At 42.5% G+C, this 15,562-nt stretch overlaps 1 protein-coding gene across 1 annotated transcript in view; it reads left to right on the top strand.

The window, feature by feature from the left end:
* Positions 1-13,279, top strand: part of LOC147973893 (uncharacterized) — a 59,733-nt gene extending 46,454 nt beyond the window's left edge. The window contains 2 exon segments of the mRNA XM_087524827.1: positions 12,788-12,849; positions 12,852-13,279. Of these exon segments, the coding sequence (XP_087380953.1) occupies positions 12,788-12,849; positions 12,852-13,279 (490 nt within the window).
* Positions 13,280-15,562: the final 2,283 nt, after the last annotated feature.

Below are 15,562 nucleotides of genomic sequence, written 5' to 3' on the forward strand. Positions count from 1 at the left end.
TAGTTGGAATAGCTTCTACCCACTTAGTAACGTAATCAACAGCAACTAAAATATGTGTATAACCATTAGAGGAAGGAAACGGTCCCATATAATCAAGGCCCCAAACAACAAATGGTTCAATAACAAGTGAATAATTCATAGGCATTTCTTGGCGTCTACTAATATTACCAATTCTTTGACATTCATCATATGATACAACAAACTTAAGGGCATCCTTGAATACAGTAGGCCAATAAAAACCGGATTGCAATACCTTATGTGCAGTTCTATCTCCAGCGTGGTGTCCTCCATAAGCTTCGGAGTGACACTTGCGTAGGATCTGTTCATGTTCATGCTCAGGTACACAACGTCTAATGACACCATCTACTCCTTCTTTATAAAGGTGTGGGTCATCCCAAAAGTAATGTCGTAAATCATAGAAGAACCTTTTTCTTTTGCTGGTGTGTGAAACTCGGTGGTATAAACTTAGAAACAATGTAATTAGCATAATCAGCATACCATGGAGCAGTATGAGAAGCATTTATAACATTTAATTGTTCATCAGGAAAGCTATCATCAATAGGTAGTGGGTCATCAAGAACATTTTCTAACCTAGACAGGTTATCTGCAACAGGGTTCTCAGCTCCCTTTCTATCAATAATATGCAAATCAAATTCTTGTAGCAAGAGAACCCAGCTAATGAGTCTAGGTTGAGCATCTTTCTTTTCCATAAGATATTTAATATCAGCATGATCAGTGTGAATAGTTACTTTAGAATCACCAATATAAGGTCTGAACTTATCACAAGCAAATACAACTGCTAAGAATTCTTTTTCAGCAGTAGCATAATTTCTCTGGGCATTGTCTAGAGTTTTACTAGCATATTGAATAACATTTAATTTCTTATCAACTCTTTGCCCTAGAACAGCACCCACATCATAATCACTAGCATCACACATAATTTCAAAAGGTAAATTCCAATCAGGTGGCTGAACAATAGGTGTAGAGATCTATGCTTTCTTAAGTATTTCAAAGGCTTCTACACAATCATCATCAAAAACAAATGGTATATATTTTTGTAATAAATTAGTCAGAGGCCGAGAAATTTTTGAGAAGTCCTTAATGAACCTCCTATAAAAACCGGCATGACCAAGGAAACTTCTTATACCTTTGATGTCCTTGGGACACGACATCTTTTCAATAGCATCAACTTTAGCTTTATCAACTTCAATACCTCTTTTAGAAATTTTGTGCCCCAAGACAATACCTTCATTAACCATAAAGTGGCATTTCTCCCAATTCAAGACAAGGTTAGTTTCTTCACATCTTTGCAAAACTCGATCAAGGTTGCTTAAGCAATCATCAAAAGAGGATCCATAAACGGAAAAACCATCCATGAATACCTCACATATCTTTTCACAAAAGTCAGAAAATATAGCCATCATGCATCTTTGAAAGGTAGCAGGTGCATTACATAAACCAAAAGGCATACGTCTATAAGCAAAAGTACCGAAAGGGCAGGTAAAAGTGGTCTTAGATTGATCATCAGCTGATACAGGTATTTGAGAGAAACCAGAATAACCATCTAGAAAGCAAAAGTGTGTATGTTTAGATAATCTTTCTAGCATTTGATCAATAAATGGTAAGGGGTAATGATCTTTTTTAGTAGCCTTATTTAATTTGTGGAAATCAATTACCATCCTATAACCTGTAATAATTATTTGCGGAATCAATTCAGCTTTATCATTAGGAACAACGGTAATACCTCCCTTTTTAGGAACACAATGGACAAGACTTACCCACTGACTATCAGCAATGGGATAAATTATACCCGCCTCAAGGAGCTTTAGTATTTCTTTTCTTACCACTTCTTTCATTTTAGGATTCAGCCGTCGTTGGTGATCAATAACTGGTTTGGCATCTTTATCCAAATTTATTTTGTGTTGACATAGAGTGGGACTAATGCCCTTAAGATCATCAAGAGTATATCCAATAGCAGCACGGTGCTTCTTCAGAGTTTTCAATAATCTTTCTTCCTCCTCCTCTGAAAGGTTAGCACTAATAATAACAAGATATATTTTCTTTTCATCAAGATAAGCATATTTATGAGTATCAGGCAATGGTTTAAGCTCAAACACGGGATCACCCTTGGGTGGAGGGGGATCCCCTAAGATTTCAACAGGCAAGTTGTGTTTCAGAATAGGTCCCTGTTTAAAGAACACTTCATCTATTTCCCTTCTTTCATTCATAAACATATCATTTTCATGGTCTAGCAAATATTGTTCTAAAGAATCACTAGGAGGCACAGCAATGGAAGCAAGACCAATAATTTCATCTTTACTAGGCAATTCTTCTTCACGGTGTTGTCTACGAAATGTAGAAAAGTTGAACTCATGAGACATATCATCTAAACCAACAGTAAAAACATCCTTTTCACAGTCTATCTTAGCATTAACAGTGTTTAAGAAGGGTCTACCAAAAATAATGGGACAAAAGCTATCTTGTGGGGAACCAAGAACAAGAAAATCAGCAGGATATTTAGTTTTCCCACACAAGACTTCAACATCTCTAACAATTCCAATGGGTGATATGGTATCTCTACTGGCAAGCTTAATGGTAACATCAATATCTTCTATCTCAGCAGGTGCAATATCATGCATAATTTCTTTGTATAAGTCATGAGGTATAGCACTAGCACTGGCACCCATATCACATAAGCCATGATAACAATGATCTCCTATTTTAACAGAAATAACAGGCATGCCTACCACAGGTCTATGTTTATCTTTAGCACAAGGTTTAGCAATTTTAGCAGTTTCATTACAAAAATAAATAACATGCCCATCAATATTATCAGCCAAGAGATCTTTAACAATAGCAATATTAGGTTCAACTTTAACTTGCTCAGTAGGTGTATAAGTTCTAATATTGCTTTTACAAACCACAGTTGAAACTTTATCATGATCTTTTATCCTAACAGGAAAAGGTGGTTTCTCAACATAAGCAGTACGAACAATAGGATCATTATAAGTGATAGTATTTTCTTCAACTTTAATAGGTGCAGCTACTTTTACTTTTATGGGAGGATGATATTTAAACCACTTCTCCTTAGGGAGATCAACATGAGTAGCAAAAGATTCACAGAACGAAGCTACTATCTCAGAGTCAAGTCCATATTTTAGTGCTAAATTTACGGAAAACATCGGTATCCATAAAAGATTTAACACAATCAGACTTAGGTGTCATACCTGACTTCTTACCTTCGTCGAGGTCCCAGTATTCAGAGTTGAGTTTAACTCTTTCCAATAAATCCCATTTGAATTCAATACTCTTCATCATAAAAGAGCAGCACAAGAAGTATCGAGCATGGTGTGATCGTTATCCAAAAGCCAAGCATAAAATTTTTGAATAATCATTTCTCTTGAGAGCTCATGATTGGGGCATGAATATAACATTGATTTAATCCTCCCCAAAGCTTGAGCGATGCTTTCTCCTTCGCGAGGCCAAAAATTATATATATAATTGTGATCACGATGAACAAGATGCATAGGATAAAACTTCTGATGAAATTCCAATTTCAATCCTTTGTAGTTCCATGATCCCATATCATCACATAGCCTATACCATGTCAATGCGTCTCCCTTCAAAGATAAAGGGAAGACCTTCTTCTTAGTAATATCATCGGGCACACCTGCAAGCTTAAATAATCCACAAACTTCATCCACATATATTAGGTGCTCATCAGGATGCTTTGTTCCATCTCCTGTAAAAGGATTAGCTAGCAGTTTTTCTATCATACCCGAAGGAATCTCAAAGTAGACATTTTCATTCTCAATAGGTTCAGTAGGTTGAGGAGCAACTCTTTGCTCTACTGGTCGGGGTGAAGATACCCAGAACAAGCCCCTCAGAGGATTACTTTCCATAGTAACAAGTGACAGTAAATTTCAGCACACTATATAAATTTTTCCTTACCAAATTCCACCTACCAAAGGCGCTTCACTCCCCGGCAATGGCGCCAGAAAAGAGTCTTGATGACCCACAAGTATAGGGGATCTATCGTAGTCCTTTTGATAAGTAAGAGTGTCGAACCCAACGAGGAGCAGAAGGAAATGATAAGCGGTTTCCAGTAAGGTATTCTCTGCAAGCACTGAAATTGTATGTGACAGATAGTTTTGTGATAAAATAATTGGTAACGAGCAACAAGTAACAAAAGTAAATAAAGTGCAACGAGGTGGTCCAATCCTTTTTGTAGCAAAGGACAAGCCTGGACAAACTCTTATATAGAGAAAAGCGCTCCCGAGGACACATGGGAATTATCGTCAAGCTAGGTTTCATCACGATCATATGATTCACGTTCGGTACTTTGATAATTTGGTATGTGGGTGGACCGGTGCTTGGGTACTGCCCTTACTTGGACAAGTATCCCACTTATGATTAACCTCTATTGCAAGCATCTACAACTACAACAAAAGTATTAAGGTAAACCTAACCATAGCATGAAACATATGGATCCAAATCAGCCCCTTACGAAGCAACGCATAAACTAGGGTTTAAGCTTCTGTCACTCTAGCAACCCATCATCTACTTATTACTTCCTAATGCCTTCCTCTAGGCCCAAATAATGGTGAAGTGTCATGTAGTCGACGTTCACATAACACCACTAGAGGAGAGACAACATACATCTCATCAAAATATCGAACGAATACCAAATTCACATGACTACTAATAGCAAGACTTCTCCCATGTCCTCAGGAAAAAACGTAACTACTCACAAAGCATATTCATGTTCATAATCAGAGGAGTATTAATATGCATAAAGAATCTGAACATATGATCTTCCACCAAATAAACCAACTAGCATCAACTACAAGGAGTAATCAACACTACTAGCAACCCACAGGTACGAATCCCAGACTTAGAGACAAGAATTGGATACAAGAGACGAACTAGGGTTTGAGAGGAGATGGTGCTAGTGAAGATGTCGATGGAGATTGACCCCCTACCTATGAGAGGATCGTTGGTGATGACGATGGTGATGATTTCCCCCTCCCGGAGGGAAGTGTCCCCGGCAGAACAGCTCTGCCGGAGCCCTAGATTGGATCCGCCAAGGTTCCGCCTTGTGGCGGCGAAGTCTCGTCCCGAAAGCTTGCTTCTGGTTTTTTTCTCATCGAAGGACTCCATATAGCAGAAGATGGGCATCGGAGGGCCACCAGGGGACCCACGAGACAGGGGGGCGCCCAGGGGGTAGGGCGCGCCCCCACCCTCGTGGGCAGGGTGTGGCCCCCCTCTGGAACTTCTTACGCTCATTATTTTTTATATATGCTGAAAACGACTTCCGTGAAGTTTCAGGACTTTTGGAGCTGTGCAGAATAGGTCTCTAATATTTGCTCCTTTTCCAGCCCAGAATCCCAGCTGCCGGCATTCTCCCTCTTTATGTAAACCTTGTAAAATAAGAGAGAATAGGCATAAGTATTGTGACATAACGTGTAACAACAACCCATAATGCAATAAATATTGATATAAAAGCATGATGCAAAATGGACGTATCAAGGAGAATATTTGAGTCACGAATTTGGCACACACTTAAGGAAATGTAGAATTGTTTCACAACTCACGCCGCCTGGAACACCTCAGCTTAATGGTGTGTCCGAACATCGTAATTGCACTCTATTGGATATGGTGCGATCTATGATGTCTCTTACTGATCTACCGCTATAATTTTGGGGTTATGCTTTAGAGACTGCCGCATTCACTTTAAATAGGGCTCCGTCGAAATCCGTTGAGACGACACCGTATGAATTATGGTTTGGGAAGAAACCTAAGCTGTCATTTCTGAAAGTTTGGGGATGCGATGCTTATGTCAAGAAACTTCAACCTTTAAAGCTCGAACCCAAATCAGAAAAATGCGTCTTCATAGGATACCCTAAGGAAACTATTTGGTATACCTTCTACCTCAGATCCGAAGGCAAGGTCTTTGTTGCCAAGAATGGATCCTTTCTAGAGAAAGAGTTTCTCTGGAAAAAAGTAAGTGGGAGGAAAGTAGAACTTGATGAGGTACTGTCTCTTGAACCGGAGGGTAGCGCAGCTTAGGAAGATGTTTCTGTGGTGCATGCACCGACTAGAGAGGAAGTTAATGATGATGATCATGAAACTTCGAAGCATGATGCAAAATGGACGTATTAGGGAGAATATTGATATAAAAGCATGATGCAAAATGGACGTACCAGAGTGGTACAGCAACCCTGTCCTGGAAATCATGTTGTTAGACAATGGTGAACCTGTGAACTATGAAGAAGCGATGGTGGGCCTGGATTCCAACAAATGGCTTGAAGCCATGAAATCCGAGATAGGATCCATGTATGAAAATGAAGTATGGACTTTGACAGACTTGCCCGATGACCGGCAAGCCATAGAGAATAAATGGATCTTTAAGAAGAAGACAGATACAGATGGTAATGCCGATCCTAAGAATGCTGACAAGGTATGCAAGCTCCAGCGCTCAATCTATGGGCTGGTACAAGCATCTCGGAGTTGGAACATTCGCTTTGATGAGATTATCAAAGCGTTTGGGTTTACGCAGACTTATGGAGAAGCCTGTGTCTACAAGAAAGTGAGTGGGAGCTCTGTAGCATTTCTCATATTATATGTGGATGACATACTATTGATGGGAAATGATATAGAATTCTTGGAAAGCATAAAGGCCTACTTGAATAAGTGTTTTTCAATGAAGGACCTTGGAGAAGCTGCTTACATATTAGGCATCAAGATCTATAGAGATAGATCGAGACGCCTCATTGGTCTTTCGCAAAGCACATACCTTGACAAGATATTGAAGAAGTTTAATATGGATCAGTCCAAGAAGGGGTTCTTGCCTGTATTGCAAGGTATGAGATTGAGCACGACTCAATGCCTGACCTCGGCAGAAGATAGAGAAAAGATGAGTGTCATCCCCTATGCCTCGGCCATAGGTTCTATTATGTATGCCATGCTGTGTACCAGACCTGATGTGAACCTCGCCGTAAGTTTGGTAGGAAGGTACCAAAGTAATCCCGGCATGGAACACCGGATAGCAGTCAAGAATATCCTAAAGTACCTGAAAAAGGACTAAGGATATGTTTCTCGTTTATGGAGGTGACGAAGAGCTCGTCGTAAAGGGTTGCGTTGATGCTAGCTTCGACACAGATCTAGATGACTCCAAGTCGCAAACCAGATATGTGTATATTTTGAATGGTGGGGCAGTCAGCTGGTGCAATTGCAAGCAAAGCGTTGTGGCGGGATCTACATGTGAAGCGGAGTACATGGCAGCCTCGGAGGCAGCACATGAAGCAATCTGGATGAAGTAGTTCATTACCGACCTAGGAGTTATTCCCAATGCGTCGGGCCCGATGACTCTCTTCTATGACAACACTGGAGCTATCGCCCTTGCCAAGGAGCCCAGGTTTCACAAGAAGACCAGGCATATCAAGCATCGTTTCAACTCCATTCGTGAAAATGTTCAAGATGGAGACATAGATATATGTAAAGTGCATACGGACCTGAATGTCGCGGATCCGTTGACTAAACCTCTTCCATGAGCAAAACATGATCAACACCAGAACTCTATGGGTGTTCGATTCATCACAATGTAACTAGATTATTGACTCTAGTGCAAGTGGGAGACTGTTGGAAATATGCCCTAGAGGCAATAATAAAATGGTTAATATTATATTTCCTTGTTCATGATAAGTGTCAATTGTTCATGCTATAATTGTGTTATCCGGAAATCGTAATACACGTGTGAATACATAGACCTCAACATGTCCCTAGTGAGCCTCTAGTTGACTAGCTCGTTGATCAATGGATGGTTACGGTTTCCTAACCATGGACATTGGATGTCGTTGATAACGGTATCACATCATTAGGATAATGATGTGATGGATAAGACCCAATCCTAAGCATAGCACAAGATCATGTAGTTCGTCTGCTAAAGCTTTTCTAATGTCAAGTATCTTTTCCTTAGACCATGAGATTGTGCAACTCCCGGATATTGTAGGAATGCTTTGGGTGTGCCAAACATCACAACGTTACTGGGTGGCTAAAAAGGTGCACTACGGGTATCTCCAAAAGTGTCTGTTGGGTTGGCACGAATCGATACTGGGATTTGTCACTCCGTATGACGGAGAGGTATCTCTGGGCCCACTTAGTAATGCATCATCATAATGAGATCAGAGTGACTAAGGAGTTAGTCACGGGATCATGCATTACAGAACAAGTAAAGTGACTTGCCGGTAACAAGATTGAACGATGTATTGGGATACCGATGATCGAATCTCAGGCAAGTAACATACCGATGGACAAAGGGAATTGTATACGGGATTGATTGAATCCTCGACATCGTGGTTCATCCGATGAGATCATCGTGGAACATGTGGGAACCAATATGGGTATCCAGATCCCGCTATTAGTTATTGGCCGGAGAGATGTCTCGGTCATGTCTACATGGTTCCCGAACCCGTAGGGTCTACACACTTAAAGTTCGATGCGCTAGGGTTATAGGGAAAGTATGTACGTGGTTACCGAATGTTGTTCGGAGTCCCGGATGAGATCCCGGACATCACAAGGAGTTCCGGAATGGTCCGGAGATAAAGATTTATATATGGGAAGTCCTTATTCGGTTGCCGGAAGTGTTCGGGGGTTTATTGGTGTTGTACCGGGACCACCGAAAGGGTTCTGGGGGTCCACCGGGAGGGTCCACCTGCCCCGTAGGGCCCTATGGGCTTAATATGGAGGGGAACTAGCCCCTAGGTGGGCTGGGCGCCAAACCCCCCTAGGGCCCATGCGCCTAGGGTTGGGGGGAACCCTAAAGGGGGCGCCCCCTTGGCTTGGGGGGCAAGCCTCCCCCCCTTGGCCGCCCCCCCTCTAGATCCATCTGGAGGGGGCCGGCCCCCCTCTCCCTTGCCCCTATAAATAGAGGGGAGGTTGGAGGGCTGCCGCACCCTTTCCCCTGGCGCATCCCTCTCCCTCCCCAATACACTAGTAGAAAACGGAGCTTTACCGCCGGTTCGTAAGGGCCTTTAGTGCCGGTTCCATAACCGGCACTAAAGGGTGGGCACTAAAGCCCCCCCCCTTTAGTACCGGTTCGGCACGAACCGATGCTAAAGTGCCACCACGTGGCGTGAGTTCACGCCCTGGTATGGGGGACCTTTAGTATCGGTTGGTGTTACCAACCGGTACTAAAGGTTTTTTTTGAATTTTTTTTTGAAAATTTTGGAAAAAAAATTGATTTTTTTTATTTTTGATTTTTTTGAATTATTTGATGATTTAGTCTCTAATCACCTCTCTTAAGAGCATCTCCAACAGCCGCGCTAAGCGCCGCGCGCAAAAAACCTGTTTTCCACGCGCGCTTCGGCTGGTTTAGCGCGCCCGCCTGTGCTGGCTCCAGCAGCCGCGCTATAATGCAGCGCGCGCGCGCCGCACAAACCACATATACATGTATTATGAGCAAAAATGATCAAACAAACAAAATAAATCAACAATAAATAGTTCAATTTCGTTATCATTACAACTCAAACAAATATTTTATCGTTCAGTACAACAAATGCAATAAACACAACAAATAGTTCATGAACAATACAATGTCGAATGCAGATATCATCATGCTCTTTGTCGTCCATGTCATGCCCACCATTTTTCAATCAAATCATTCTGAAGTTCATTGTGCGTTGCGGGACGCCGAATGGCATGATAGGAGGCAATAAAACGGGCTACCCTTTCAGCCCTCCGTCGCACTCGCACGGGATATCCCAAGAGCTCATACTGTGAGTAGTCTAAATCATGGCCACGCTCATTCTCGATGATCATGTTGTGCATGATCACACAAGCGTGCATGATGTACCAAAGCATTTTTTGATCCCAAAATCTAGCCGGTCCTCTCACAATAGCAAATTGGGCTTGCAAAATCCCAAATGCTCTCTCCACATATTTTCTAGCCGCCGCATGAGCATTGTGGAAGTCAAGATTTTTCTTACCTTCCGGCTTTTTCAACGGCTTCACGAAGGTTTGTCACTTTGGATAGATGCCATCCGCTAGATAATAGCCATAGTTGTACGTACGGCCATTTGCTACAAACTGCACCGGTGGCAACTCACCGTTTGCAATCTTATTCATCAGTGGTGACCGGTTGACAACCTTGATGTCATTCAAAGATCCAGGCATTCCAAAGAATGCATTCCAAATCCAAGTCTCCTGATCGGCCACCGCTTCAAGGATTATAGTGGAACCCTTTTTTTGGTCGTGGAATTGCCCATGCCATGCCTTTGGACAATTCTTCCAACTCCAATGCATGCAATCTATTGAGCCAAGCATGCCAGGAAAACCGTGAGCTTTGTTCATCGCCAATAGCCTTGTGACGTCTTCAACATTGGACGATCTCAAATACTGCTCGCCAAACACTTGCACAATTCCCACTGCAAAGCGCTTGACACACATGATGGCTTGGCTCTCACCCATAGCCAAGTGATCATCAACAAGATCAGCCGGTATACCGTATGCCAACATACGCAAAGCGGCTGTCACCTTCTGAAAGGTGCTATGCCCGAGCTCTCCGGCGGCATTCCTCCTTTGCTGAAAAAACGGTCATGGCTCGCTAGTTTCTCTGCAATGCGCCTCAACAACTCGGTGCTCATCCTAAACCGGCGACGAAAATACGACTCGGGGTATATGGGATTCTCCGCAAAATAATGCCTGATCAATCTGTTGTGGGCATCGATCCTATCCCTCCAAATTTTCTGCCGACCCATAACCGAACCACCGTGCTTCAGTTTTTTTTATATGCATAGCTAGTATCATTGCAAGATCCTCCTCCTCTTTCATATCAAATTCTTCTTCGGAAGAATCATACGACGAACTCATCTACAATGTTCAATACTATACTATAAAAATTACAATTCAAAACATGCATCAAATTCATGAAGTTTGAGCAATACATACCTTGTAGGCGTTTTGTCAAACACCTTGCGGGCGCAGCGTGGCAGCGAGCGCTCGGGCGCTGTTCCTCGGACGACGGAGGCGCGCGAGCGCCGGCGGGACTAGGAGGGGATGGGGCGTAAGCGCGGGCGCGCGGGGATAGGCCGGGGAAGCCTGAACGGTCGCCGGGGGGCGCGGGCGGCGGCGGCGGCGCGGCCGGACGGGGGGTGGAAGTGGGAGAGGAAGTGCGGCCGCGAGCGCTGGAGTGTGCCGCGCGCTGCAGTGGGCGCCCGAAATACACCGCGTGGCTAAGTGTTTTCGACCGCGCGCCCAACCCGTTATAGCGCGCGCGTCGTTTTTGCGCGCCTGCTGGAGTGATCCGCCGCGTTGCGCGCGCGCTAAAACGGCCTAATTTTTCGGCGCGGCGCTAGTTTAGCGCGGCTGTTGGAGATGCTCTAACTGCTCAAGTGTGGATCACTCATTCCAAATCATCTAACTTCCCGACCGGTCACCCATCCCTCTCACTACTTCAGCCCGAGCACGCTTAACTTTCGGGTTCTATTCTCCTTCGTTTCCGAGTCTGCACTTGTTGTTTTCTTGACAATAGTAAGATGTCAATCCTATTAACCCTCAGGAGTTTAGCTTGAGCATGAAGTCACACATTTCACCGTTTGAGTTTGAAACTATTATTCTAAAAAACAGTAATTATTTAGTAACGCTAATATTTTTTGAATAAGTTTGACCATAGTTTGACCAGATTTGACTAAAATTCAAAAAATTGAAATAATTATTTAGTAACACTAATATTCTTGAATAATTATGTAGTAACATTAATACTTCTTGAATAAGTAGTTTGACCAGATTTAACCAAATTTTTTTAAATATACTAAAATTTGACCATATCTTTTTTTCCTTTTGGAATTTGAGGATTCTAAAAAATTCCAAACAGGCCGTAGGCCGTCTCCATTGGATGCGGATTTTCGTGCTGAATTTTTTGATATATTATACGTTTTTTTCCGACATCGTATGCAAAAGTTATAGCCGTTTTACATTTTCCCTACACTTTTTGCAAAACATGTCCAAATTATAGTTTTTAAATTTTCCTAACTAGTAGATGTAGTAATATAACTACCTCTCGAAGGATTTTATTTTTTGAAGTTTTTATCATTTTCTTTTGATTTTTTCAGAACTGCAATGGCGACACACAGGGGGGGGGGTAGAGTTTGAAAATTGCCCTATAGTGCCGGTTTGTGTCACAAACCGGTTCTATAGGTCAGACCCCTTTAGTACCGGTTCATGGCACGAACCGGTACTAAAGGTGATCGTGGGGCCCCGGCCTGACGCCAGCCTGCCACCACCTCTTTAGTACCGGTTCGTGCCACGAACCGGTACTAAAGGTTCAACACGAACCGGCACTAATGGTATCATTAGTACCGGGCCAAAATCAAACCGGCACTAATGTGCTTCACGTTTGACCCTTTTTCTACTAGTGATACCTTCTCCGTAGTATCAGTGCTTGGCGAAGCCCTGTCGAAGAACTGCAAGCTCCACCACCACGTCGTCGTATTGTCGGAGCTCTTCCTCAACTTCTCCTCTCCCCTTGCTGGATCAAGAAGGAGGAGACGTCCCCGGGTTGTACGTGTGTTGAACGCGGAGGCGCCGTCTGTTCGGTGTTAGATCGGAATCGACCACGATCTGAATCGCTGCGTGTACGACTCCACCAACCGCGTTCTTGTTATGCTTCCGTATTGCGATCTTCAAGGGTATGAAGATACACTCCCATCTCTCTCGTTGCTAGTCTCTCCATAGATTGATCTTGATGATGGTAGAAATTTTTTAATTTTTGCAACGATCCCCAACATAGGCCTCCAGCAGAAATTTTGAAAATCAACACAGACGACGCTTTCTTGGAAAACACAAAGTGAGGATGGGGTTTGTAATCAGAGATGATTGTGGTATGGTGATGGCTGCTAGTGCAGGTAATCTGGAGCGAGTCTCAAGTGCGCTTCATTCGGAGGCTTTGGCGATGCTTTATGCCATAAACATAGCCATCCAAATGGGTTGTAACAGAGTAATGTTAGAAACTGACTCTGTGCAACTTAAGAATGCGGTTCGCACTGAAGAATATGATATGTCAACTCTAGGAGCTGTTTTCAAAGATATTAAGTTCCAGTTGCATGTGGGATTCAGTGGTGTTTCTATTGTATCATGTCCTAGGTCTTGTAATGTAGTCGCACACTCTTTAGCAGCGTATGGTGCTAAATTAGAAGCTGGCATATCTGAGATTTGGCTTGGCCAGTTTCCAGATTTTGTAAATGACGTTGTAGCTGGAGATTTGTCCAGCCCTGTTATATGATGGAATGCAATGGTGTTCCTTTCAAAAAAAACAGAGGTGAGTGTATGTCTCCCTTGTTGCCGGATGAGCACATTACCTCTAAATGGGTCAGGCCCAACACGCTATCAAGCCTTTCAACGAGTCTAGGCAAAGCTGCGAACGTACAAGTAATTTCTGTTTTTCTTTTCACTTCCCCCTTTTTGTTAAATTCTAAAATTTTATGAAAAGATATTAAGATTTTTTTACCAGAAATCTCCGATGTGTATCAAAAAAATTGTTCTCTTCTCTAGCATAATACAGTAGGGAAGACCCCTACTGTATCTCATTTTTTATTAATAAATGGGTATGTTCAAATGTGTGGTTGTCTTATTACGAGTTGGAAACTTTCCTTGGAAGCATATATGCATTGGTTCAGATTCAGATCTTTGTGGTTAATGATGATAACATTTTTGTGATTAGTGATGGATATATTAGCACATTTTTATTAATCTAATCCACAAGTAAATAATAAGCATGGCATTCATACTATGCAACTCATACAGATACCTAAACATATGAGCACGTAAGGAACATAGAACTGAATCATCCATGAACAAAGCATAAACGGCTAGCACATGAACTACGAGTAAGTAGGGGATGAAGAAGTCATGCCCTCTGGTAGAGTAGGCTAGGGCCACCGCGGTGGCAGCAGCTTCGACTTTCTCCGCAACCTTCTTGGAGGTGTCTTCTTCCGTAACGATGTTGGTGTTGCGGGAGTAGTGGAAGGGAAGAAGGGAGTTAGTGTGTTGGCTTCACTGGTAAGCGCCTCCAATATATATGCCGTCAGGGAGGGAAGCAAACGCCACGGTCCAACGTCTCAGAGGCGAGGCAAGGCAAGCGACGGAGGAGGAGCACCTGTGTACCACTCCTCTTCTCAATGGCTAGTGGAAGAGCAACCCTTATAAAGGGGTCTCAACTCTCCTCAACTTGTGAGGTGGTACTAAACTTCCCACCACTTGTCATACACCTACATGGGCCTTAGAGATTAACCATTAATTATTGTCTTATATGGGCCAAGGCCCATCTATAATTTAACATTGAGCACCTCTTTGAAGCAACTAAAAATCATTATGTTTGTGCCATTGATCAACGTCTGAATAATATCTAAGTAGATCAGTGTTCCATTCCATCCCAAGATATAGCCAGAAGTTTTCGCTGAAGTCACATCTAAACAACAGTTGCATAAGATCCTCAGTGCAAGCTTCATCACATAGTACACATTCGTAATTGTGAATATGAAAGATTTTTCCCCCACATAGTGCTTAATCTATATTGTATGAGAACCTAGAAAAACAACCTCTGTTTAAGCAAAACAGAGGATTTTCATACCCACTGAAAAGGTGCAGTATCCTTTTGAGGGTTGCCAATGAGAGTGTCATAAACCTTCCTATTTGAATATTTGGTATGCTGACCTCAAAAATTCCATATGTGTGGAATGAGATCCATGTTTAGGCTATTGATTGAAATATGTAGCTCATGATATTGCTGGAGGGGAATAGTATATAGTGGAAGATTAAACATATTATAAAAGTTGTTTTGAGTGTATTCATATTCTTTCCTCACTGAAATGCCATTCTCCTTGGCATAAGAATGTAGCTGACGAAACATATCATCTAATTTGTTCACACAGGCCAAGAAAGTTCGCGCATTTTTAGTGAAGTGTTTATGGCATTTGATAAAATATTCATGATATTTTTAAAACGTTCATACTATTCAACCTTTTTCCACAAGTTCTATAAACTGCTCATTAAAACATGTTCATAGCATTCAACGAAATGTTAAATACATTCAATAAATATTCACATATGTAAAAATTATTCATCATAATATTTAAAAATATTCATGAAATGTAAAAAGAGGGTGCAATGAAAAATGTCAATAACATATAAAATATGTTCATTTTTTCGCGAATACGCTAAGGATGCGTATCTTTCCATTGATAGAAGGAGAGTGTTTACAGCATGGGATTCGGACGACACACTGCCATGTACACAAAAGGGAGGCATGGAAGTGGACGTCGAGCAAACAGATGGGGTTGCTCATCCCCAAGAAAACCCTAGCCTAGCGCTCTAGGATGATGTTGGTGATCGCGGCGGCGCCGACCTGGGCCCAAAAGCGTGCTTCGTCCTTGATGGTGGAGCACAGGTGGGAGACAGAGGGTCGGTCCCCGTCGAAGGTGCGGCTGTTTCTATGCTTCCAAATCCACCAAGCGGTAAGGATCATGAGGGAGGACAGGCCTTTACGCATGGAAGCGGGCGCGAGAGC

This window comes from Triticum urartu, chromosome 5A (genome assembly GCF_056163025.1).
Source record: "Triticum urartu cultivar PI428250 chromosome 5A, HENAU_Tu73, whole genome shotgun sequence".
Taxonomy (NCBI): Eukaryota; Viridiplantae; Streptophyta; class Magnoliopsida; order Poales; family Poaceae; genus Triticum; species Triticum urartu.